Below are 26,813 nucleotides of genomic sequence, written 5' to 3' on the forward strand. Positions count from 1 at the left end.
AACAGAAGTCTGCCCGCATGTCTGGTACTTCTAAATCGAAAGGCGAGTCTTCCTTACCTCGTACAAGTTTCAAAATGCCTCTAATTTTGAAATTGAATATAATTTTTCAGCCTAAAATTCCAATGCCTCGTTAAGATAAGTGAGAAAATTCCGTAATACGCGATGCTCTGCCGGTATAAGAAAATAATTAGCCGAGAAATACCCATGCTTTTATCCTTAAACTGCATCTATTTTACTAGAGCAACACCCATTGTAAAACCGTTATGTATTTAGCTTCGCCAAAACGCTTATCCACCATTTCTAAAATGTTTAGAAAATGGAGTCATAGCATTTTATGTACGATCGCTGAGCGTGACAAATTGAGGTCGTTCCACGTCATAAATAGCTTAAATCGTTCCCGCTGATAGAGACTTGCTTATCACGGTACCAGTACGGTGTGTCGTTGAATTTTTGCTGGTTGCTAAAGTGACTCGTTCAGTAAGTGACCACTAGGAGCAGCAGTGGCTTGATATTACGTCATAGGACCGATCGGCATTTTTTTTGAAGTTTTTCTCTCAATGTACACAAAAGACTCAATTCGGAACCTCGTGGTCGTTAAGCCTAAAGCCTCGTGACGGCCTATCTGCACGCGCTTATCTTCTAGTTGTGTGGGAAACTATGTGAGATGTGCGTGGAATTCATCTCAGTTGCGTAGGTGGTTTAAGCTCAAAAAGCATGGCATTGACCCTATCATTGAAAACTTTCCTCGGACCGGATCTCTAGCACACCCTTCCCCCGGCTTGACAACGATTTTTGGTCGACGACAATTAAGACAACAGGTCTTTAAATTTTAAATGCTTAAATTTAAATCAACACATATTTCTTTTTCCAGCATAGGGTGTAGTTCACACGAAAAGTTTCAGTACAGGTGAGAAAGTCGCCCGAGTTTTGGAATTAAATTGCAGTTTGAAGACGAGCTTACAAGGCAAGTCAATACGTCGTTGGTAGAAACTTACTTTAAAATGGCAAAGAAATTTAAGCTCTACCGTCTGTTTTGTGGCCAGCTTGTAACGCAAAAAAGCAGGATGACACATAATTTAAATAATTACAGGGGTTATTTATAGGCTTCTTGCGTTTTGTACTCCATTACTCTTTTCACTGCTAGGCCTAGTCGGGTATTGTTAGAATGTGGACGAGTATGTTTGGTTAGAATATAAAAGTTGATCTTTTGCATACATATTGTTTGCTACTCAGAATTAGGTCAAGTTTATTCATTTCCAGATTTTAGTCAGAGGAGATTTGTACTAAAAGAATTTTCACACCTTTGTGCGGTAGTTATTTATGTAAGAAATTGTCTAAATTGCTAAATAATTATCTACTAGGCAATTTGTATTTGCATGGATAAATTATAATTGTTATGGTATTAGATTTATAAAAATATCAAACTGTAATTTAAGTCCAAAGTTCAAGAAACTGCATCGTGTAGTCTTGTTCTTTTGATGTAACTATATTTGAAAGCCTTTGGCAAGGGTTAACTCATGACAATCAAATTTTTGCTTTGCCAGGTAATGACAACATTGTCTCCAGATGGTGACAAAACAAATTTGCAGCAACCAGAAAAGCAACAGTCCTTGCTCTTGCATGGCATCTTCAACGATGCTGGATCAACGTGGGACACCTGTCGATATCAACCTGTTTCTGAGATAGGGGTTGGTGCTTATGGGGTTGTCTTCAAAGCCAGAGATCGTGAAAGTGATGATGGGTAAAATGCTTTTCTTATCGAAATTGGCCTTGTCAGGTTTTGTTATGTTATATTTTTTATAGTCTATAGCCTATAAATATGAGATGTTTTTCTTTTTAAATTTGTGTAAATGCTGGATGATTTTAAAGTATCATCCAAACTCATTTTTTCTCAACCTTTATGTAATCCAGTTCTGTTTTCACCACAATTTTGCCGTGTTAGTCAAGTTTAAAAGATTTGTGTTCAACCAGGCATTTGCTAACAATGAGTCAGATACTTGAAATGCATCTACTAGTTGATCTTTGAAGTCAAATTTATATAAAGCTGTTTCATGTTACATGTTGATTTGTACCTTTAAAGAGACTTCAGTCCGCGTTATGACTGAGTAGAAAACAATTTATCCATTACGAAGCTCAGTAAGTTGCCTTGGTTTTAGTGCCTATCGTTGGTTGCCTACAAATAATTGTATCAAAATGCTGGCTGCTACACAAACGATAAAATATTTTGGAAAACAAGCATCTTTAAATGTTAACATAAACATGAAATGCTGCTTTGGTGTATATTACTTTAAATTTGCAAATGACGAAAATCCTATCACATATAAACCACTGGTTGGGAACACTGTTTTACCTGATAATGGCATATTTTATAGCAATCTAAACGTTTCTCTAGGATTGAATTATTCAACTACCATAGCTTGTTCAACAAGCACACATATACCAACAATTGATATTCCAAATCTTAACACAGTCATTTTGCATAAATATATACCAATGCATTTACATCAGATGCTAGTTTGAATTTTAAAAAATTAATTACTCCTTGGCATGTCAAGATTTTTGTTTGTTTACATGCATTAGTATCCAAACTATTTCAATTATTGGTTATGGTGGCACCTATATATCAAATTTGTAGGTACAGGTATAGTAAAACAGCAGTCATTTTGTATGAAGTTAAGTAGCTTTCTGTGTGTTGCTACAACAGTCCACTAACTAACTCCTTTACTTGTATTTAATGGTGCTAAGCAAATATGTTCAACAGAAATCCTTTGTCGGCAAAACAACTTAACAACTTCCTGGATCATAGCATGAAAATTTACTTTAAATCTTGTTAACTTTACATAACGTCTCCTCCCAGTATGCACGGTGTAAATTTACAAATCTTGTACCAGTTTTTTCATTGCTGTCTGCTATGCAGTGAACAGTGTGTTGTTTTTACCAAGCCTGCAAACGATAATTTGATCGTAAACAGCATATGAAATGGAATAAAATAACATTTTGTGAAGGGTAATATTCAAACTTAACTTTTGCATTAGTTACTTTACAAGCATTGTAAATTGTAAAGTTGTAGCAATTCGCTACAGCACGTACTTTTTAGTGGTTGGCCTCAAATAACAAAATTCTTTGTGTGATGTGCCAAGGTACTCATAGTGTGACTAACTTCCTAAAAGCAACAAACAAAGCAGAACATCAGAGCTGCATTTGTTGGTCAAACCCAGTTCAGCACATTCCCACATACTTCGCCTCATGAGGTCATTTTTGAGTCACTTTGAAAGCATTGTATTTTTCTTACACACTTGCCCTGTAACTACCAATGGTTCTTCTTTCGCCTTTTTCTTTTCGTACTGAGAGCTGCTGCTAATGAAGCCATGTGACAGAAAATCTCAATCATAGAATTGTCAAAAAGTTTTAATATAATCGGTCTGACTTCATGTGCTTGATCGGTGTTTTTAGAAGTGGCTTCAAACCGAAATAAGACAATTTTATGCCCCTGGGTATTCGTTATCAATTTGTTTCTAACCGAGTAACTGTCACTGTTTTCCTGTTCTTAAGGTTTGTGGCGATGAAATGCCTTCGGGTTGAAAACACAGAGCAGGGAATACCACTGAGCATGGTACGAGAGATCGCCTTGCTCAAACACATGGAGAGCAAGGAACATCCAAACGTGGTGAGGTAAGTCATTTTTTTTGTGTCGTGGCCTTTGAGTCAAGGAATGCGGCATGGTGTTTGCCATTCTTTGAAAAGGTCACATATGCCATCTGCTTTCATCCTTGCCTTAAAGTTATAACCACACCCGCTAATACACTCAATGTTTGCCCAGCTCTTACGGTCAGGGCTTTCATTGTTGGCGAGCACTTTGCAAATGTCAGGCTGCAAACATTACTCAGTTCATAGTTTATAGTCTCCTTTTTGTAAGCATATTATTGCTAATCTCTGCTTTGCTCGAGCAACTTGATTTACCATAAACACAAGTCATAAGCACTTAATCATAAGCACTGATGTTGCATAGGTTGTAAGCTGCTCTAATAATTCAGTTAGAAAACCAAGTAATCGCTTTCAACACGTTTACAAAGGAAATTAGCTATAAAAAATGCAGAACATTGCTTTACCACATCTCGTATTAGTCCTATTGGCAAGTGAATGGCAGAGTTTTGAAAAAATATGTTTACACGCCATCAAGCTCTATCCAGGCTTACTCATTATGATTGATTCTCCAGCGAGAATAGCACGATTGGGCATATCTTTCAAGTTCAGCTGCATGTTGAGAGCAAAGCAGCAGACTTGAAAGAGCTCTTGTGATATGGGAATACTTTGATGTTTTTGTTATGATAACTGACCAAGTGACTTGATTATGAACATCCTGTTTGCTGTTAAGCTGATTACTTGTGCATGTCACTCAAACCTTATGACTTTTGCACCAAACATTGACATTGGAGCAATTTCTTGCAATACATTTTGCACTCAATGTTGGTGAATTTTTAATTAATGCAGTCTTGCATTTTGAACAAACCTTGCATTTCCATTTTACACTATTGCATTGTACAAGTTTTGCTCAATTTTCCACATGAAGAAATACTTAAGAATATAATTTTGTTTTGTGGGCGAGGTGTTTGTTGTTGACACGTGAGAAAAACCTGACTCTATAGGTGAGTCATCATCAAATGGTACTTTAGTGAAGGATTGAGTGTTTGGCACGCTTGTAACACGAGTCTTGTGTGGTCCTTCTCTGGAAACTTTTCTAATGCCATTTTGGGAGAACTTTTTTCTTCCAGTTAAGCATTGCTGCATAATTGGAATTATTTTATCGCCATCTGCTGAATTTGATTGTTCCATCTTTGCATTCTCTGTGGTACGACACCGCACTTTCAATATTGACACACAAAACCAATGGCGTCTTCGTGGGATTTTCCACGGCACGCAGTTCCCATTTTTCCCATATATTTAAGTTATTAGCTGAGGTAACTTGTAATAGTTTTAGATAACCTTAATTATGGAGGTTAATGTACTGTGGTTGATAATGCAGAGCGGCACCAAACACAGCATGATTTGCTTTATCTTGCAGAATGTTTAAGAATGACACTCGAAATTCTTTGTCGGCTTAATAACTACTGAATGGTCCTCTGTTGCGGCGGGACCCCTGTGTCGAATTTGTTTTGCTACTGATTAAGTCTTTTTCTATCGGACTTAACACTGACGGCGGCCATTAATCATTTTGCTATTTATTTCCCAGAAACATGTTAAACTTAACGTCGAGCGTTTCCTTTAATAGCTCTTGAAATTCCTGACATATTTGTTCAAGTGTTATGCATTTTAGCCCATTCAGGCGACTTGACCCCGGGTCACAATTGTTCAACTTACCCTCATAGACATACCATGTTGTGTGTCACATATCTCACTGCCCATGCCAAGTGGCCTATCATCAGAGGATTTTCATACAAAATGCCCTTAGTTTCAATTTACACTTTTCCGATATGTACACTTGCCTTGTGTTGTATATTTTTCCCACAGCATGCATACAGCACATAATTATGCTGCCCATGTACAATGATCATGCAATTGGTTGTTACAACTTATGTTTTGAATATCAATGACGTGTTATAGGAAATGTGTAACCATCATTTCACCATCATCAGGATTAAAAAAAAAAGGTGATGAGAAGAAATCCAGTGCAGGAAAGTTACAGAAATTAATTTCGTGTGACTCTTCAAACTTGCTCATTTCAGTGCACTGTTTAATACTGAGTTAAAACTTTGTGAGCAGATTTTAAAGTTGTTTGACAAAGAATGTCTTTCATCTTTTTGCTTCTGACAGTCAAATAAGCAGCGATATCTATAAAACACAATTTTTACATTCCACGGGTAGTCAGCCGTCAACGTTAATGCCAAGTAAGACACGTGGACCATTCATCAGAAATATAATCTTTTGCATACATGCAGATGCCATTATATTTATTTTCTGTGAATCGTCACTAATTTGTTAAAATAATTCTAAATATTTGTACTTTTGAACGAAAGAAATGGTTTGATATTCTGGTCAGGATGCTTTACATTTTATCTTTCCAGAAAAAATTATTTTTTCTGGGAACGTTCGTATCCCATCAATAGAATGTCTGCTCTAGAATTGTCGCTCTGCTTGTAGAAGGAAGGATATGAAATATAATACTCTATTTAAATCTATCGTCCATAGAGTAAGGCAAGTTTAAAAGATGTATAGCTTCCGTTTTGATCTCACTGTAATCGGATCCAACCAGACACTGTTTTTCAACCCTGTCACTGGCATTACACATTAAACTAGTAACTTTTTGGTGAAAATAAAAGTAGACCAAGTTTTGCCACCTACTATATTTTGAAGTTCCAGTCATGTGAATCATATTTGATTTAAGCAATGCTCATTGTCACAACTCTATCAAAACGCCAGTTTGCAATTTAGTTTGTGCTTTAATTGATTTTTTAGTTGGTCGGGAATTTATTAACTTTAAATCCAGTAATATCAACCATTATGGTAATGATATCACCATTAAAAAGCTTAGCGACTTTTGTTTGCTTTTAACTAGACTTAGATAAAACACTGACTGTTACAAAATTTAGGAATTTTTAAAATGCACTTTTCCTCAAATAAATGCTCATTATGGGCACGCTCATATTTCTTGTCCTTGAAGAAGTCGTTTTGCTCCACCCAGTGGCAGGACTGTTGTACAGCGATGTCAAAATCAACTAGCAGGGTCTTGTTTCCCATGAATGAGGTTCTCTCCATTCACAAGAAAAGTGCATCCATTAACTTTACGTCAATTGCCATTACAACAACTAGGCACGTCATTTACGTTTTTCTTTTCCTCCACGTTTAATCAATTACTTCCTTGATTGCCTTCTTCGTCCGACAATTGTGAATGAAGTCTTGATTGCTATCCGGTTTCAGTACTGCCGTTGTTATATTTGGAAAACTCCTACCAGCAGTAGGGTAATTTGACCTTAGGTTTTTTCTCAAATAACATAGCATCGATTCATCAAAAACTTTGTGCCTGCGTACTCCACATACTAACATGACCAAGATGTATAATTTGGCTGTGTGCAGTTCCGTGTAACTTACTGAGCATGCTTTGCAGTCAGACCGTTATGTTTAATGTATGGGGAAAACAAACTTTTAATCACTATGGATGGAAACACAATGCTACTGATAGGAAATTTCCCAAACAAGTTGTTGTAGGAACATTTGTACTTAATGTGCTGGTACAAAACAGTCAATACATGATTTAACTTCCCCACGGCATGATTGTCTTATCATTTACACGTATCTTTAGGTTGCTTGATGTTTGCCTTGGACGGAAAACGTTGTACGAGACTCAGATTATGCTGGTCTTTGAGCATATCGATCAGGACCTTGACATGTACCTCAAAGAAGCCCCAGAGGCAGGCTTGGAAGATAACCAAATAAAGGTTTGATTGTGTTTGCACTATGCTGGGACTTCCCACAGTGATTCAGTTTTTAAGGATAGATTTAACGAGTTGTGCCTTATACCAATAGCAAATAGTTTAATGCTATTAGTTGATTTTCAGCAAAATCTCAACTTTAAAGCAGTGGCTCAAAACTATTTAAAACTTTGATTTTGGTACAAGTTTTGCACAGAGGTTTTCCGTTGTTACGCTGGACTTGTGCAAGCATCAAAAGACGGAACTAACATTTTCATCTCACAAATACAATTAATTTTCAGGACATCATGCGGCAGATCTTTCTTGGCATAGACTTCCTCCATAGCATGAGGGTCATTCATCGCGATTTGAAGCCACAGAATATTCTTGTGACTAAATCAGGCCACATTAAAATCGCCGACTTTGGTCTAGCACGAATCTACAGCTACAACATGGCCTTAACTGCAGTGGTAAATGAATCAGGCATTTTAAACTTAATTATTCACAAAATACAAATTATAATTATTCCCATGTGTTGATGCATTCTTCAAAGCTAATAAAATGGTTTCTTAATGCACGATAGTTTTTGGCGTAAGTTAGATATTTCTTATTTTTTCACCAACTCCTTTAGGTTGTGACACGTTGGTATCGCGCACCTGAGGTTTTGCTACAAGACAGTTACGCCACCCCGGTCGATATGTGGAGTGCTGGATGTATATTTGCAGAACTTTACAACCTAATGTGAGATAAAACAACTCATTGCCTGCTTAATGGCACCTATTAATCTACTTTGTGATAAGTTCCCTTTTGTATTTCTTTTCCTTGTTGAACCAATTTAATTAACTTTGAGGCTTTTAATGCTGTTGGCATAAAGCATTTTTTTTCGACTTCTCAGAATAGAAAATTAGTTGTATTTTAGTAAGTAGCATATTTTAGGTTACTTAGTTAGCCAGTCCTTTCAGATACTGTGGTGGTGATTTTTTCAATTAGTTTGGAGGAGATAGTAGCCTGCTATTTAGTTACCTCTAACTAATGGTATTAATGTAATTTTATATCTCCTGTAGACCACTGTTTCGAGGTAGTGGAGACATCAACCAATTGAAAAAGATTTTTAAGTGAGTTAAACAGAAATGATTTATCTTTTCTCACTGTTGTTATATTTCCAGTGTTTTAAGAAACAAACAAATTCATTCCAAATTATTGAATTATTTTTTGTTTTCTTGAAAATTGTGAAGTTTGTAGAGAGCAGGTAAAATGATAACTTACTTCTTTTAAACAACAATTTTCAAAGTTTCATCGGACTACCTCCCGAAGATGAGTGGCCTCCGGATGTTGCGATCCCCATCTCGTCATTCTCTCCACAAAATCGTCAGCCAGTCGAAAACTTTGTACCTCGGATGGTACATCCAGCATCAGATTTATTTATGGTGATCATTTCAGATCATTTTCTGAATTGATTTATGCTAATTTTGCTCTAATTTTTTAATTCTGCCTCAATTTTTTTTATGTCACTAATAGATTTCCAGAAATTTTTAATGAAATGGTTTTTAACTGTTTTTGGTGCCCAGTTTAAATTCATGACTCTTCATCGCATCGATTTGTTTTATTTCAGAAACTCCTCCTTTTTAACCCGAATCAGAGGCTAACCCCAAAAGATGCACTGGCTCATTCTTATTTTCAGGTTTGTCCGAACGGAAAACTATTTCATTTTGTCCAAGTTTATTTGCCATGACTGGTTTGCGCGAATATGTTTATCTGTGACATGATTCAAATTTCTGCAACAGACTGCGGGGTCCCCCGAGCCACCATTCCTGTCAAATGCAGTGAACAAAGCGATGCGGTACACACAGCAGGCCGCCTTACACAAAGACGCCGGGACTAGCAAGCATCGTAGATTGCCTTACACTCAACAGATGTCGTCTTGCCACGGCGAAGCATTGAAGAATTCAGGACATAGCGCCCTCCACTGGACTCGAGATTACGACGTCTGCGACGGACCAGGACCGTCTCGGAGTCAAACTTCACATTCCTCCATAACTCCGGTGATAGAGCAAGTCACCACGGAGGACACGGAAGACATATTTGATGGCGAATCCCAGCATCCATTACCGAACGAGACAGATCGAAAAAGAAGTTTCGGTAATCCTCTCCCCGTAGATTCAAAAGATGGTGCTACCGGACATATCCAAGCTCAGAGATCGCCGTCAAGGTTTTACGATGGGACTGGCTTCTTGACTCCTCCTTCAGACCTTGCTTCATCACCATCCATCTGCGAGACTCCTCCATCTTCAAGGTGGACACAATTTTTGTTGAAAAAGACAATTAATTGCCAATAAAAACATAGCTGTGGGAATTATTAAGGAACGTTTTAACTCCTGCATAATTTCAATTTACTTGCAATTTGTTGCTTTGCAAAATCGTTGAATATAGATGATGGAGAAACCGAGCAAAACACTATTACTCAAAAACAGCAAACTCAACTGGTATAATGATAACTCAATTTTCTTTATTAAGTCCTTGCTTTCACAGGCATTAGCTTGTTTCATACTAAGTCAGTTTGTTAATTTTTTACCTCATAAAGCAAGCTGGTCCTTGCGAAAGTTTTTGTTTAAGAAAGAAATTTAGCTAACCTTAATGCAGATATCTGTTTGCTGTTTTTATAAATTTATCGACTAATTGGCGTTGACTCCATTTAAATTAAATCTGATCCTGACATTTTGATCTCTTCTAAATCATAAAATTGTGAAAGTTTGAGCATTTTTTTCATGCACGCAGGTCTTCTTCCAGCACATCTCTTACTGATGAAGGTGAAGATTTGAAGTCACAGCGTCACAGGAAAGATTTAACCTTCCCCTCAACTAGGGAAGGTGCACCTCTCTTGAATGAAGAAACAGTGGGAGTTGTGAGGAGGACTCACGCTGCGGATGTTGATGAGAAGTCCAGGATGTCGTGGGCGGACCTTTATTCCGCGGAATCTTTTTATCCAGACGAACATATGAGAGCGGGTCTTCCTGCAACATCCATCCGACCAAGTCTAAAGACTCCAACGTATCAAATACTCGAATCTGGAAAATTTGTTCCCGACCTCAAAGGATCTTCAAATGTATTAAAACCTCCAGAGAATGCTCCACAGCATCCTGGTGGCTCCCAACCGCATCCACGCGATAATACGGATGAGGAGGACTAGCGTTATCAGGATAAAAGTTGCTCTTTACGTTACAAGTGTTCCTTCATTCCAGTGCATTTTTCAAGGTAAAGTGGCCATCGTTGTCCAAATTAAGAGATTTTTTACTTTTGCAAATTCTTCTTCGTTCTTTTGCTTATTTAATTTTTTTTCCTTTTTGATGGTCGAGAGGTCATGTGAGTTTGAATGTTTGCGAAATTCAGGTCTTAGTTAAGGTACGTGGATCGGTATCCTGATGACGTGGTCTCCTCTTCAGACCAATGAGAGTTCGTCACGTAATATTGCGTATAATTCTGTACGGAACTTCGACGATAGAAGTTGAATTAAAGGACTGTAAAAATATTTGTGCGTAGAAAAAAATACCTTTCTATGTTTGTTTTCCGATTCCATGACACCGGCAGTGAGACAAAAAAGCGCAGTTTTATTCAAACCACTTTGTTGTCACTACTATCAACCCATAGCACCTCAGCTTAACTCAGCCAATGTACTGTAAAAATTCAACTGCACTTAAAATAAGCTCGAACTCGCAATTATATAACCACATCCTTTACCACTGCCACGCCAGCACGCTTAACTGCCTATTTACTGCCACGCCACACCAAGTTATGCTCACGTGTACATTAGTGAATGCTTCGTTGTCTTTTGTCACTGCCTTACACAGCGATAATCGCGCTAGCGACTCACGTAATAGTTTCGTATCTTATAACTGCTCCCGTTTGCCGCCGGATAAATGTCTTTTCTGTGCTGGGCACGTTTGTACGTAGAGAATTTTCGCTTCAAACGTCAGTACGTTGGAATACGAACGTAGCACTCCGTTGAAATGCGCTCGGTCACATGCGACGTACGTTGTGTATTGTTGTGGTCGCTTGTTTTGTTTATTTCGTTTTTTATGTTGTGCTTTGGCCTGGTGCTAGTACTGTACTTGACATTTTCTTCTAGAATATTCAGCATAAACGTTGAAACGTTTGTTCCCTTGTGCTGTATTGTTTAAGCGTGCCGCTGTGTCATTGTACATGCATCTAACCTTAAATATTTTCCCCCAAGTAAAACAGACTTACGACCGACTAATAAATTCGTTCTTTATATGCAATCGCCCTCTGCCAGAAAGAATATGTAATGTAGCCAAGGTGCCTATGCGTACATGTATTATTTCTGAAGTTTGCCTGCTTTCGTATGTTTCGGTGTTTTTTACCTTTTTTTGTATTTTCGACGATCCCATTTTGGTAAAAACGAACGTACGACCTCGGTAATTGACGTAGAAAAAATATAGTTGTAGCTCTCTAAAGCGTTTGTGTTTGCTTTGTCGTGTAAATATGTCAATCGTATGTTGGGCTTTGAGGCTTAGTACTCATTTCGTAAATATCTTACTCACCAAGTTGACATGTTAACATTTTACTTGGTTCCAAACCCTCTAACAATATAAGATCTGTGATGTTGCCATTTCTTTAATTACTTTAAATACTTTAACCAACCATAACATTTCCCTCTGAAAAAACGCTTCTGCTTGTTTGCATGCTCTTCCCATTTCAGACGTAACTTGTGTTTCCACTTGTGCCTTACCACATGTGCCTCGTTTCTCTATCTTGTACAGAGCTAAAATCTTATAGTCTTGAGGCATATTTGGATCATCGTTCTCTATTAAGACGTCGTTCATTGCTCTTCTATACTTCTATCACTTGTTATTCCAGCCTTGATGCTTCTCATTCTGTTTGAAAACTGCGCATGCTGCTATGAATTTTTTCTACGTTTCCTTGACCCTTTATCGTAATGTAGCTCAAATCCCTTGTCTGAACAAAGGCCAATTATCGTTGCGTTTTTGTGTGAATAGTTTTGTTTTATTTTTGTTCTTGTTGAAATTAAACGCATTTTCTAATCTTCGTCAAACACTAGTTTATGACGTAGCACACATAAAGACGCCGAAAGATGGATTTATCGTCGCCTCATCTGCTTTGAATTGTTTACTTTGAATTATTGTTTAAATACAATTTGACCAGAAGTTATAGTTTCAATGATAAGCAAGAAAAAAGTTTCGTTGGTCTCAAAACTTAGCTCATTAACACTAGTTTCTGACCGAAGCAAACTTTGGAAAATAATCATGTATTATAGGAATATCAAATACTGAAGCATTAATCCCGATAATGCTTATCGTTAGCTCTTGAGCTCGGATTATATTTAAGGTCGGGTACTAAAGTGAAGTCAGCTTTCTTTGGTGTCCCGTTTAATATTCTCTCATGTTCTTTGAAGGGCAGCTCATTAAATTTGTTTGTGTTTTGGTCTAGCACTGACTAGTTTCAACCAATACCTTTACAAGGCAGTGGTGATTCAACTCGTGAAAGAAAAAGAGAAACGTCGCAAAATCTAGAAACTTTTTAAATGTTTGTAGTGATTTCTTCAAGAATTCAGCGATTTATCGAAAAGTATTAAATTTAAGTGGATGGTTTGATTTCGATCGATATCACGGAAACTTAAAGCGGACAAGTTTCAGGGTTTTTTAACGATATTGTAGATTAAAGTTTACTCAAAAATGGGTTTGGTCCGAGCTAAAATATTTAGACATAGTCCCATAATCATTAAGCTATTTTTCAGCAATATTTTGACAACAGTCACCGATAGACATCATTAACTCATGCAGCTCGACAGTTCGTTGACCACAGGGTGGTTTTAAAATAATTATAGGAGCCTGTGCAGTTTATGTTTGCCCTTACCACCAACTCCCACGGTGATAATGTTTCTAAATAGACGTCTGCCCCTTTCAATTACTGCTACCGTTTCCACGGCAATTATTGTATTAAAATATCTCAGTAAATTAATTATAGCAAGTAAGCAAAATGTAATTATTTGAGTTGTCACCACACGTAGCGCAAGTCTCACGAAAACAACAAGAATCAGATAAATTACTAACTTAATAATTTTCTTTGCCTTCGTAACTATAAAGAAAAACTCGGGATTAAATTCAGCCTAACTTGCCTTTAGTTCCAAGTAACGTCTCAACACTCGAAATGTCTATTGTCGCTGCGTTGACCTTCTAAATAAACTTCATAACATTTTCCTTCGTCGTTTGAGTGTGATGTCTAGGACAGAAAGTTTAGTAGAAGTGAAAGTCCATGGTCAATGAACTTGAAAACGATTTGCATCATAACCTGAAAATTGTTTTGTGTTTATCACGTATTAATTGTTACCGACATTATAGACGACTTTGTGAAGGCTGACGAATAGTTTGTCATAACCCTGTTAATACAATTGTTTTTTGCTAAAGAAAATTAAAGCAAGTTGCTAAACTTTTATATCACCTGGAAACAACTTTGAAATCCGGTAAAAGTCTCCATCTTTTGTTTTGAAAATAGCTCTAAATAAATCTTAAATTTCTGGAAAGAAGTCAATAAATCGATGATAAGAAAAAATGAGAGTCCTCACTGCAATTCACTTTCTGGTTTTATGGACTGGTTTCCTGTCAACAACCGTGTTTAGTGGCGAGTTTAATTAGACCGGACCAGATTACTAGACTAGATAAGTTTATTGATCTATTGTACACGAATGCGTTCTCAGTGTGAATTGATTTTGTTGAATTAAGGTGGATCATTCTACGTGACTGCTTTTGAGCTGTAAAGATGAAATGGGATATTTATTTCGCGACAAAGACGCTTTCATTTGGAATGATTTACAAAATAACTCCTAAACTTTCTCAGAACTTGCGAAATATGTGAATTCTCATAACTGAAATTATTTGGTCATAATTCAGAATCTATGACGTCACGAAATGAAGAGAAACTTTTTCACAAACTCTTTAGCGATTATAACTCCTGGATCCGACCAGTTTCCAATAGTAACGACACCGAGATTGTGCATTTTGAGCTGTTCATGTCACAACTTGTCAAAATGGTAAGATGTCTATCTTTAATGATCGTAAAATCAGTTTTCAATTTAGGGAAAATCCCCATTTTCATTGCCCCTTTTTTTTATTAAAAATCATATTAACACCGTTACTTTTAACAGGATGAAATCAATCAAATTATGAGAGCCAATTTATGGCTTAAGCTGAAGTGGAACGACACGAAGCTACAATGGATTCCTAACGACTATGGCGGTGTTCAGCACATCCGAGTCTCGGCAGAAAAAATATGGAAACCCGAAATCTTGTTATACAACACGTATGTTTATCACAATATTAGTCATATTCGTCAAATGAAAACGGGAAAGCTTCCATTTTAGATTAGTTTTATTTTTGTATGAAACTGTATTTAGGATTCAACGTAACTATCTCAGCTTGAATTTAAAATGGCCAAATGACCCGTATAATGCGTTTCAGTTTCCAGGGCTGTAAATAGGTTTCAGTTCGAGCAAGACACTAGAGTTGTCTCACCGTGGACAAGCGTCTTGGTTACCATCGGCCACTTTCAAAAGGTCTTGAAGTATTGACGTCACTTATTTGTTGTTTGACACCCAAGTAAGTAAAAATTATTAAGTAGACTACAGTAGTTCATAAAATTAGCACTTTGAAACCTATATATCCAATGTAGACGCCGTTTTCGCGTTGTCTTGTGTCATAATTTTTTAAGTTTTTTATCCGTCACGTTTGGTTGAATTGCAGAAATTTAATACGAAAACGTAAAAAAACACCGAAAAATAGGCGACATCTGAATATAGCATACCACAACACGGCAATTACAAATGTATTCCACAAAGAACGAAAAGAAAGGCGGTTGAACAAATCTAGTTCTGTTTCGTCAGTGTCGGGCTAGCATGTTTTCTAACTTTTGACAGTTCGTCAACGGTTGGCATATGATTGCCTGTGACTTGGGTAACTTCTACTGATTTCGACTGCTTTTTCATTTCGGCTTTCGCCATGTTATAGTCGCCAGAATCAAAGTACTTAGGTCCTTTATTGGCCATCCGTTTCTTCAGTAGGCTTCCGCCGCATTTTGCCTTCAGATTGCCGTATTTTGCCACCAGCAGCTTTTCCTGCTGTTTTTCAACCTCCCTTGGATTCGGTGGAACTTTAAAACACTCTTCTTCGGTCTGGCATTCTTTGCTGGGCTTGTTTTCGTTTTCCATAGCAGTACCGGTTAATCTGAGTTTTCAACGAACGACAATACACCCTTGAAATCAATATACCTACTTAAACTTACAGCAATACGTCAGTAGAGTACCTAAGCGTGGTATCCGCTGTAGCAACACAGAACATAAATCTGGATAACTTAACGACGCCAATTTGACAGTAGTTCACTGACTCTGGTGCTGCAAAGTGTTAAATGTCTACTCCACACGACAAAACATCTGCAACTTGTTTTCACCTCAAGAATTCAGAAATCAGGCAAGTTTAGTTGCCAGGACTACCTACCTACCTGATAAGCTACTGGTAGCTGTACAGCACCGCAACAAAATTTCAGTTATTTCTGTTAAACCTTGCTTAATTTTTCTGCGTAAGGCCTCTAATCAACGCGCTTTAACTGAAGTAGCAATCAACCTCCCCTACATGTAAACACACACTCGATGATGCTTGTCTGCCTCACGAGCTCGCGGTCTTTCTCATTGGCGGTTAAAACAAATGCCTTCTCCATGCGTAATTATTGCGTCATGTGCCACGATGGCCAGTTTGTGTGATGTGAGGCCAGTGTTTGATACATTTTAGCCTTAGACTCACACAAACGAAACTTTCTATCCGAAAATGAGCGCACACGTGTTGTATTCGAGCCATTAAATGCTTGTCATATCGACCGCAGCCAGCAATACAAAGTCCAACCGTAAACGATCAACTTTAATGAAGACACAAGATGCGCAGTGGTAGGTTAACAACAGCACAACGTTGGGCGCACCGATGTGACGTCATAATTCTGTGAAAACACAACAATTCTTTCGTCACAACATCACACATGGTTGCAAACAAGAACTAAATAAACTTTAAGCTGCGTTAACAGAGTGTTTCAGTATGTCTAGCTCTAGCAGTTAATCATTGATAATTATAATTAATGATATCTCAAGTTGGACTCGGTCAATGCTTTATTGCGCCTTGTCTTTCGCAACGTCTGCTACCGCCACAGGCTGTTATTTGATTTTAACATTTCCATTCGCTTCTCACTCTGATGAAGGACATATGTTCATGTCTGAAACATGTTAGTTCTCGTACATTGTTAATAAGTTATGCTTCCCGCGCTAGTTGCTTTGTTTGCAACTTTATGGTATTTATCGATATCTATTCTTTCTACGTAATAGTATCAAGTAGAACTGTGCAATAAAGTTTGGTTGATGAATGAACCTACGACAAGGCAAGACTTAACCTTATCTTTCACAGTCAAAAAGCAAACCGCAAGGAGAAACCACTGGGAGAGCGGAGAATGGGAGGTTACAACGGAGCATACAGGTAGGCTGCAGTTTAAACTTATCAACATGGTAGACAACAGTGGAGCATCGTTTTTGCAAGCTGCTGCCATAACTGGATTTCATACATCATACATACATACATTCATACTCATTTTTGTACCTTGTTAATAAAGGTGAGATTTGGTTTGAGAAGTGTTGGGATTTAAATATCGAACAACCGGTTCTGCATCGAACTGGTTCTAACCTTTGACACAACACTCCACCACCGGGTTTTGCTCAAATCGATTTTAGAGTTTCCCCACAAAATCGAAACTTTTTTGTTGATTAGTTCTATATTACTTTTGATAATGGAAATATGTGAATGATATTTCGCATTACACCACTATTTTAACGTCTCCAACTTTTTATGTTTGTGTAATAGACATTGATGCCGATTTCACGCGACATGCTTCATTGAACACAATGCCGTTGGCAGTTTTGCAAAAACAATGAAAGCTGTCTCATGTCGTTCCTGGCCTGAATACGGCCGGCGAGCCTGACTTGATAAAAACATTGAAATTATTTTGAAACTGGGCACAGATTATAAACGGTTCGTCAACCTTGTAGCGATGGTGTAAGAAAGTGAAGTCACGAAAACATTTTATTTTGGTTTTTGGTGACGAGAACCGATACAACGATAGAAATAATAATAAGACAAGAACCAACTACAACGATCAAATCCATATTTGTCAACGTGGTCCAGATATTATTACATTGTGTGCGCATTGTTTGCTCCTCACACTGGATGTCGCTATTTCATCATGCGGTAACGTAATACCCATCAGCCCGATCCAGAGAAAGCTTGTAGGCTACATCTGAAAAAGTGTTTCGGTTGGCTTTCATAGTCCTCCATTGAAAGAGATCATAGCAAATAGCCTGAAACAGCTTGTTTTAAGAAATATGACCCATGCTTTCCTTTCCTTTCCCATGCTTACGAACCCACGCCTCCATTCGGAGACCAGAACTTGAGCAAAGTAGTGATAAGAAATCACGTGTATTCGTCCGTTACTCTTATACGATTTATCTTCTACCAGGCACGAGCGGAAGTACAACTGCTGCCCGGAAATCTACCCGGATGTGACGTACTCGTTCCACATCCGGCGTCTTTCGCTACTTTACACCGTGAACTTGATCATTCCATGTCTGCTGATCTCCTGTCTAACGGTGCTTGTATTTTACCTCCCGTCCGACTGCGGTGAAAAGATCACATTCTGCTTAACTGTGCTGCTTTCTCTTACGGTAGGTAGCCTATGTGCCAGTTGATAGATAGGCCTGTTATAGGCGGGATCAGCCCGATCCGGAGAAAGCCTGTACATCTGAAAAAGTGTGTCGGTTGGCTTCCATAGTCCTCCATTGAAAGAGATCATAGCAAATAGCCTGAAACAGGTTGTTTTAAGAAATATGACCAGTCCTTTCATCACGAGCAAAACGAGAAATAATGTAAAGAGCAAGTAAATGATGCTTCTTGCGCTTAGCTTGGTACTTTATTAAACAGCTGTCTTGTAATTACTCCCTTTTCTCGATGATGTGTCTAAAACAATGCAGCGGTCTGTTTGTTAATTAATTATTTATTTGTCATACAAAAAAGTTGTACTTTATTGGCTAAGATGAAAAATCAATTTCCATAATTTATGAGGTATCTGATTTGTGCGTTATTTGCGGGTTATCTGCAGACTAAACGTGACAGGCTGTTTAGTTAACGGGATGCGTAGCAATCAGCTGTTTAACGGCAGAGAAAGGTAAACACTTTCCCTGATGAACCACGACGTCATCTTCCCTGTGGCTTCAACTTTCTCCTCTGTGACACTTCAGTGCACAGTTTCAACGCTGGCTTTTGCGATGGCCAATTTTGTCATCTCATTATTGACCAAACCTTGACCTGGTTTATGGTTACTTGAAAAAAAAACAAGAAATGGCCGCACTGCTTAGGTTTTGCAAGACTCGACATAACTGACAGTGTTACATATTTGCTGACGAATCGTTTGTCATCGTCCCACTGATCCAAGCCAACTCACCACGACGAAGCTTGTCGTTGTCAGTGAAGTAAAACATGAAAGTTATATCAAAAACTACGTTGTTGAGTTATTTTAACGGAGTGAATTTAAACCAAAACCGTTGGTAGCAAATCTCGGCCATCATTTGCTGCATGCTAAGGTTTTACGTTAAATGTTAAACCAACGGTCAGTCACCGACCTACACCTCCTCTAATTTTACAGCTGTAGTTCAATATCAACAGACAAGTTTAATATAGATATAGAGAAAAAAGCAAATCAAATGTGTAAAAATGTAGGATACATCTCGTTTTGTCCGGTGAAGTTAAGTAATTGGTAAGTAAATAAAAATTAATTGATGCATTATGGTTCAGCGTATGAGATTGTGAGTGCAAGGCGATGCAATTTTCATTGTCTAATTTTCCTTCTTGTATCCCCACTTGGCCATTTTAACAAAGATTGGATATTCCTTGAATCTTTCAGAGCGACGATATGCTGCTATCTTGTCGAGTGCAAAGAACCTCTCCTTGTACTTCTTCATATTCGGATATTTATCCAGGCAATCCAACTTCATCTCAGTCAACACGTCGAGGCGTTCACAGATCTCGAAATCAACGTAGGTGAGTGTGGCACCGGCCATCCAATCCCGATCAGCGAGAAACTTCTCCAAAGCGCCTAGATGTTTAGGAACCATTTCCTCCAGAAAATGCTTTTTTTGCATCTTCAAAGCTTCCGGGACCGAAGAGAGTACGGATTAAGGCAAAAAGCAGGTCTCTATCAACTTCTTGTGCCATGTCACATCTTCGCGTTTCTTCGTTAGTCTTTGGGACAAGGTTTCCACACTTCCGGGAAACATACTTCATAATGGCCCATTGTTGCGTCATTTTGACGTCACCATCGATGAGATACGGCAAATTTGGAAATTCCAATCCGAGTTTAAACTTGACGTCAAGCCAATCACTTCTATCTATATTAGGTAGTTCCCCCCTTAGTTGATATCTTTTGTCTTCGTAATCAGCTCCACAATATTCCAAAATCATTCGGATGGGTTCAGCCAGAGCCCTGATATCCCAGTAACCAACAGTTATTTTCGACATCTTGCGTTAAAGTTTGTCGCCAGCTGTCAAAGTAAATTTTGTGATTTATACATTGGAACTACCGCCATAAACATTTATTCAACAGAAATTACATGTGAAGTAAAAACTGAATAAATTGCTGTAAAGTACTCTTCTCAAGTCAAAGGCATATGAGTTGAAATTTAACGCTAAAATTCAAACTTCACATGATAATAGTTACTATACTTGGCGAACTTATAGACTTTGTTTTATTAGGGGGTTTGCTGGCAAAGGTGATAAAATCCCAGCCTTGCCTAAATTCCTTGTCTTATAGTTTTGATACAGTAATTATACCGGCGTTGCTAACACGTCCGCGACCACCTACGTCAGCAAACTTTTACGTGTCAGATAAAGGAAACGAATCAACCAATACCCTTGATTTCGGCTGCAGCTAAAAGAGAGAAGAGAGCTAAAGAAAGAGAAAAACTAAAAGAGCTAAAAACGGCATCATGCTTCAAACAAGTCATGTATCTGCCGAGTCATTGTTTGCTTTTCCACAAATCGCGCATCAGGTCGTTTTCATCGCCGACTAAAGGTAAACACTAGCAGTGAATGAGTCCTTAACAACCCAAGTCCCTGACAATCGACCAGTAAGAAGACAATTAAGTTTGCACGATCTGAATATTTTTTTTTGCCGTAGAGCAAATCTAACGCTTTTTATAATGCTCTTAGTACATAATAATGTAGTACATAATAATAATATAATGCTCATTGTACTGTCTCCAACGGTTTGCATTGCAGGTAGGCAAACAGAGTATTCTTTAACACCACAGCATTGAAAGCATATGTTCTTTTAGAAATTTCATCCCTAAATGCAAACGCCATAAACGCAAAAGAAAATTCTTTATCCTACTAACTTGGTATAATAAATCTCTCATATGAATGCTTCAGAACAAGCTGCGGAAGTCGCTTTGTTCATAAAATTAAAGAACCCGATTAATTAATTGTTAATTCGGGAAGCGATGAAGTTACTTGTTGTACGTAAATTTGTCGCAGTTAAGGCAACTGTCTTGGCAATATATATTTCAAAATGATTGTGATACCTGCACTTCACTCCAAAGCTGACAAATGCCATAAAAGCAACTAAATGTTAGTTGTTTTACCAACGTTGTATTACTCGCAGCACTGAATGTTGACAAACTTTTCACTAACGATGGGTCTCGTCTGCTTTCGTCACACTCAAACCAAAGAGCTGTCTTGCCACAACGAAAAACCCTAAACATGGAATGAATGGATCGGACACGCTTGAGTAACCACTTACGCAATCATACCGGAAAAAGGAAAAAATGCCGGCAAGGCTGCGACACATTTCATCTCACCTGTGGTGCCTGTGGACTGAATACATTGCGTCGTCGCGTAGCAACACGGTGTCAAGGCAAAGTCCCGAGGGACGCGATGGTCGACACGTAATCGCCCGCGTGCGCATTGATCGGCGCCGAAAGCGTCAAGAACCTAGCTCGAACTAAACTATATAATACCAGGTTGTGTTTTACAAAGCTGATGGTGCAATTGAAATATAGAGGCCTATACACTAAGTCAGCCAAGTTCCAATTTGTCGTTGTAAAAGTTACGCGACCAGATCAAAAATACTCTTGTACGGGTATGCAGTCACTCAATAAACGGCTATAAGTATTCTTGTAATGTTATTCAAGTCAATTGTATTATTCAATTGTAGTATTTTAATTGAAAGAAACAAATGTGCTGGTTCAGGCCAGATTACTTGCCAACGCGTTGACGTGCTCAGTCGTATTCATTGCACTGACAGAAAGCCAGAGCATGTCTTTGCAACACAAGCTGTGGCAGGACAAAGCACAAACAAAAGTACAAGAAAATCGTTCATCTTTTTCCTATTTACTTATTTATTATGTATTATTATGTTAACGGTTAGCCCACCCATTACTTACTTTTCTTGTTTCGACTGATGAATGTTTTAGGTCGTTGTTGCTTTCGGTGGCCCTTTTCTCTTTGTTATTTCTTTGCAGTGTTTTTTATTTGATTTTAGTACAGTATAATAATAATATTTTGCCCCTCCATAACGGTTAACATAAAAAATAACACTACAAACAACATTAACGACGAGATGTCAAACTCCTATACCAGATTGATTGTAACGGGAAATAATAGGTTAGCTAGTTGGATAGGTGTGATACGCTTGAATGATCATCTGCTTAAGCGTAAACAAAAACTGCAACTAAGTTTTAGTCAATACCGGCCTAATCTTGCCTGAGGTTGTGTAAGCTTTTAAGCGTAATGTAGCTAATTTGCTAGTTGCTGAATTAAGCGTCTAATTGCTGTGTATGTTAAGTTTTCCGAGCACGAATTTTAGACAAAGGTATATTGTAGCATGTGACGATGAGGAAAGGCTTTTGGTTTGAGAAAGAGTTGTTTTATAACTGTGCCTGAATAGTTTGCGGATTATCAGTTACGTAGGGTATTGTACCTTGCAGTATAAACTATTAGTGGCTGGGTTAGTGGAAAATGAACTCTATCAGTGACTTATGTTCAATTGCAGTTAAGTTATGTTATCATATTATTTTATGTTCTTACTTTGTTGTTGATTCGTTAATTTATCTGCCGAAAGGAAGTATAGGTGTAGAGAAAATGGCAAAATTGGTTCTTGGTTACTGGGATCTTCGAGGGCGCGGAGAAGCGCTCCGTTGTGTACTCGAATACCTCGGTGTTGAATACGAAGACAAAAGATACAAATTGTCTGGCGAGCCCCCTAACATTGATGGTAGTTCTTGGTTTGGCGTGAAAGCCCAAATGAATCTAGATTTGCCAAACTTACCTTACATCATCGACGGTGACGTCAGAATGACGCAGGCTTGGGCGATTTTGAAGTATCTCGCTCGGAAACACACAATACTTTTCCCGAAGACTGAAGAGGAGATTCGAAATTGTGACATGTTAGAGGAAGTGGGGAGAGACCTGGCGATGCCATTCTATACTCTTTGTTACAATCACGAAGATTTTGACGACGCAAAGAAGAAATACTTCGGCGAAACTCTTCCAAAGTTGCTGGACTTGCTGGAGAAATTCCTCGGCAGTTCTAATTGGATGATCGGAGATAAAATGACCTACGTCGATTTCTTCTTCTGCGAGGTGTTTGACGACATCCAATTAATGACGTCAGATTGCTTGGACAAGCACCAAGGCATCAAGAAGTACGTGGAGAGATTCTACGCCCTGGATAAGATTGCAGCTTACAGGCAGTCGGATCGATTCAAGAAATGGCCCATCGTTGCCCCATTCGCGAAGTGGGGAGGAAAATGCGAAGACTGAATCACAACTTGTGCTCGTATACTTCCTGGTATTAGTGATACGTGACTGTTATTGTGGTCATTAACATATTGTATCGCAATAACAGTTTAATAAAACTAATGACGTAAGTTGGAATAATTTTGCAACATAAAACTGCAAAGTTGTTTTAAAATAAATCTACACCCTGGATACTTTCCACAATAAATGCACAGACCACAAACATAAGGGCAGTGGTGGACTAAACGATTCATAGTAACTGATAAGCGTGAAATGTATATACTGAAGTTATCCTCGCACCTGATATCGGTTGTGTCGTTTTGGAATTCCGATAAATTTTTGAGTTTTGTTGAACGGAGCTTACGAGCTGTAAACACCTTTAGCCTGTTACACAATAGAAGGCTAAGGTGTAAGAAAAGATTAAAAAGTAATACTAGTATATATATACTCCTTATACTCTATCCTTATCAAGTCAGCAGAAGGGATATCTTGTGGTAGAGTCTATAATACTCGACCACCGCTTCGGTACAAAGCAATGAATGCCCATTTCTTTGAGTGTTTGATCGCAAACATTTGCACAAATCCCAACGTAAGCTTTGTGAAGGCGAGGCACGTTGATTCCGAGCAGTTAGTTCAGCTGCAATTGCCAGCAAGTACAATTCAGCGTCAGCAGACGCAGAAATGTAAAAGAGATGTCAAAGTTTATTTCTCGGTTATTGGGACGTACGAGGCTTCGGCGAAGCGATACGATACATGCTTGAGTACCTTGAAGTGGGCTACAAAGACAGGAGGTATTATGACAAATATATTTTGTTCCTTTGTGTACTACTTATGTGAAGTATTACACAACAAACATATTCGCCATAATGACCACGTACACTGGCGATAATTGTTATAATATGAGTGAGGACGAGTGTTGGTTTTATCACCGCATATAATTTGTAATAATTAATCAATCCGAAATGTAGCCTAAACACGGTACGTCAACTTAAAGCATTTCATAAAAATTCTAACATTTCTTAGAAGAAATCTATTTTGTTTACGTTTTGCAAAAATCTCTTTAGCGCTTTGACGCCGTCGAGATCACGATCTTTAACGTGTTGTGGGGCGCCACCGCACGGTCTGGTGCAAACATAATAATTAAGTAGTACAGTAAACAAATAACAAATTAAAACGCCTGTTAGGGCCTGCTTGAAGAACAATGCCTTTTGATATCAGGCCGTGGCATTGTTAATTACATTTTCGAGCAAGACGCCGGCACTTACACGCTTTTCGCTTGGAATTCACCTTGGAGCAAATTTTGTTGCAGCTCTGGAATTTACGCGCGATTCTCGAGCCTTCATTGCCAGTGTTCGTCCTTCGTTCATTCATTTGCCTTGTGCAGTCGAAGTGGTTACTTGGCAGTTAACAGTAACTGAAGGATAATGAAGGTGACTTACAAATTACAAAGCAGAGTTAACTTCAGTTTAGTGATGTATTTACCAGGTGCATTGATGCAATATACTTCATACTGTCAAGTGGAGATTTATTGGAGAATTCATTAAATAATAAGCAAAGAAGTTTCAGTATTTAATTTAAGATTTCCTGAAGGCGTGTGGCTTAATCTTATGGTATAGATTGTCGAGTAACAGGTAGTTGCACTCTGCAGAAAACAGAATGATCTAACACTGTCTTGGCTAGAGTTCACTAATCCATTAAATTATGATGAAGGTGTTGTCAGGTATGCAAGTGATGATTTATTAAATGTTGAAATTTCGTTCGCTCGTCTGTTCATTGCATTAAACTTGGGCTTAGTAATTGTTGTATGGTTGGGGTTGGCATCTTTTGCACCTTTCCATGTCTTTGAATGTTTGGCTTTTTGTGGTTCAAGTTTGTTCCTGCTTTATTGCTGCTGAGCCCTTTGCGCGCGCTTTCGCGTCGATTCTCTGTCGTTGTTGCTTATCTGCGCTTTGGCGTTTGTTGCGTTGTTGGAGTCGTTAAGTGCTGGTTTTTAAGCTTGGTTTTTTAAGGATGTCATCTCGTTGCCTTATTCAGTGCTTGCCATGCAGTGAGTTTCATTTTAATGCAAATTGGTGGCGTTTAAATCTGTTGCAGTCAGTTTTATCTGCTTGCTATTTGCAGAATTTGCGCATTACATACCGATACCAGTATTCATCTGACAAGTCTGGTTTCCAAAAGCATCCGTAAAGCTGATCTGATATCTGCCAATCTAAAACTTCCCGCTGGAACTGAATACTGCAAGATGTGCACAGGACAGCTGTAAGCAGCAGATAGTATTGACACAGAAATCTTCTCCCGGTTTCTTCAGTCCAAGTGTAGTTTAAATACCTAAATTTTTTCCAGTTTATTTTCCTCGTGTGGCGATACGTGGATGGGGAGCAGCGGACTGTTTATTTAGATGTCAATGTCAGAATGAGAAAACAAGTGTCAAAGGATGGGTTGAGATTTTAAGTTTAGATGGCTAGGTTGAACAGAATAAAAACAGAGACATGAAAATATTACTTTAGTTAACTAAATTCCTTTTCAGTGAATTTTTCGAGATTCTGTTTTATCGGGTGACGTCAGCCACGGTTCCATTTTTCATTTTTATCTCTCCCAGTTGCTTCACTTCTGGTAAGTTGCAATTTGAAATGTGTTTTATTGCGATCCATTCTTTTAATCTTAGAATATTTAGCGTAGGACTTTCTCCACCTTGAGATCCTTCAGTTTCCGAAAGTCTAAAATTGTGAAGTCAGCCTGTTTTAAATTATCATCTGTATTTGTTAACATAAGTTTGCATCACACAGTTGGGTGTTTAAGGTGCTTTCATTCACTGTACTTTTCTATAATTTTCAGATTCTAAATTTGTCATCTCTACATATTCCACTGAATACTGACAACACCTATCGCAAGTATTGCTGCAGTGGTTAGTATACTGTGGTTAGCAAATAAAGTTGAATACAGTGGGACCTCGTTAATCCGTACCCCGATGAACCGGAATCCCCGCTATCCGACACAAAACTGCCGGGAACGGATTTCTTATGCATTTTACCCCTTTAATCCGGAAACCCCGCTGTCCGACTCCGACACTAAAGTTTCGGAACAAATGTGCTCAATCAATAGCAATAAAATCCGATAAACCGGATTATTAACAGTTAAGCGAAAATGATTCATGACTGTCCTAATACACTATTTTAGTTTGTTGACGAAACAATAGCCGATTATTATCTACGCATAATAACGTTGCGGTCTTTATTGATTCAAAAGTACAGTACTGTACAGTATTTTAGAAACGAAAAAATAAATTGTTCATCAACAGTAACAAACAACGCTTCCGCGGTCGCAAAGAAATACGTACATTACATCGGTTGAGTGCGGCAATCTATTGAAGAACAATACTGCTGCAATTCAATCGTGCTATCAGCTTTTGATATCGCATTGCGCAAAGATTGGAAACAGGTCAAAGAAAGTTCAAGACAGTTAATTGGTCCCACCGGAATGCTTCGCCACGCAAGAACGGTTG

At 38.2% G+C, this 26,813-nt stretch overlaps 3 protein-coding genes and 2 pseudogenes across 6 annotated transcripts; 3 read left to right on the forward strand and 2 right to left on the reverse strand.

The window, feature by feature from the left end:
• Nucleotides 1-552: 552 nt before the first annotated feature.
• Nucleotides 553-12,586, forward strand: LOC143470999 (uncharacterized). 3 transcript variants are annotated; one of them, XM_076969311.1, is made up of 12 exons: nt 948-964; nt 1,261-1,322; nt 1,545-1,741; nt 3,553-3,672; nt 7,298-7,433; nt 7,709-7,876; nt 8,038-8,147; nt 8,471-8,521; nt 8,698-8,833; nt 9,019-9,087; nt 9,191-9,699; nt 10,182-12,586. In XM_076969311.1, the coding sequence occupies exons 3-12, from the start codon at nt 1,548-1,550 to the stop codon at nt 10,591-10,593; spliced, it is 1,905 nt and encodes a 634-aa protein (XP_076825426.1). In that variant the 5' UTR covers nt 948-964; nt 1,261-1,322; nt 1,545-1,547; the 3' UTR covers nt 10,594-12,586. The 3 variants fall into 3 exon arrangements, with proteins under 3 accessions (XP_076825425.1, XP_076825427.1, XP_076825426.1); XM_076969310.1 differs by lacking the exons at nt 948-964; nt 1,261-1,322 and adding an exon at nt 553-818; XM_076969312.1 differs by lacking the exon at nt 1,261-1,322 and having other exon boundaries at nt 853-964.
• Nucleotides 12,587-14,286: 1,700 nt separating this feature from the next.
• On the forward strand, nt 14,287-14,799 carry LOC143471399 (neuronal acetylcholine receptor subunit alpha-3-like). Its single transcript, XM_076969860.1, has 2 exons — nt 14,287-14,469; nt 14,584-14,799. The coding sequence occupies exons 1-2, from the start codon at nt 14,335-14,337 to the stop codon at nt 14,797-14,799; spliced, it is 351 nt and encodes a 116-aa protein (XP_076825975.1). The 5' UTR covers nt 14,287-14,334.
• A 363-nt stretch (nt 14,800-15,162) lies between these two features.
• On the reverse strand, nt 15,163-15,965 carry LOC143470791 (cAMP-regulated phosphoprotein 19-like). Its single transcript, XM_076969063.1, has one exon. It carries the CDS (start codon nt 15,640-15,642, stop codon nt 15,301-15,303), a length of 342 nt encoding a protein of 113 aa, XP_076825178.1. The 5' UTR covers nt 15,643-15,965; the 3' UTR covers nt 15,163-15,300.
• Nucleotides 15,966-18,226: 2,261 nt separating this feature from the next.
• On the reverse strand, nt 18,227-22,162 carry LOC143470792 (glutathione S-transferase Mu 1 pseudogene; annotated as a pseudogene). The gene is made up of 2 exons (XR_013119405.1): nt 21,958-22,162; nt 18,227-20,058 (listed from the first exon to the last, which is right to left on the reverse strand). The product of XR_013119405.1 is annotated as a glutathione S-transferase Mu 1 pseudogene (transcript).
• A 492-nt stretch (nt 22,163-22,654) lies between these two features.
• On the forward strand, nt 22,655-23,335 carry LOC143471400 (glutathione S-transferase 2 pseudogene; annotated as a pseudogene).
• The last annotated feature ends 3,478 nt before the right edge of the window (nt 23,336-26,813 follow it).

Source organism: Clavelina lepadiformis, chromosome 9 (assembly GCF_947623445.1).
Source record: "Clavelina lepadiformis chromosome 9, kaClaLepa1.1, whole genome shotgun sequence".
Classification (NCBI taxonomy): domain Eukaryota; kingdom Metazoa; phylum Chordata; class Ascidiacea; order Aplousobranchia; family Clavelinidae; genus Clavelina; species Clavelina lepadiformis.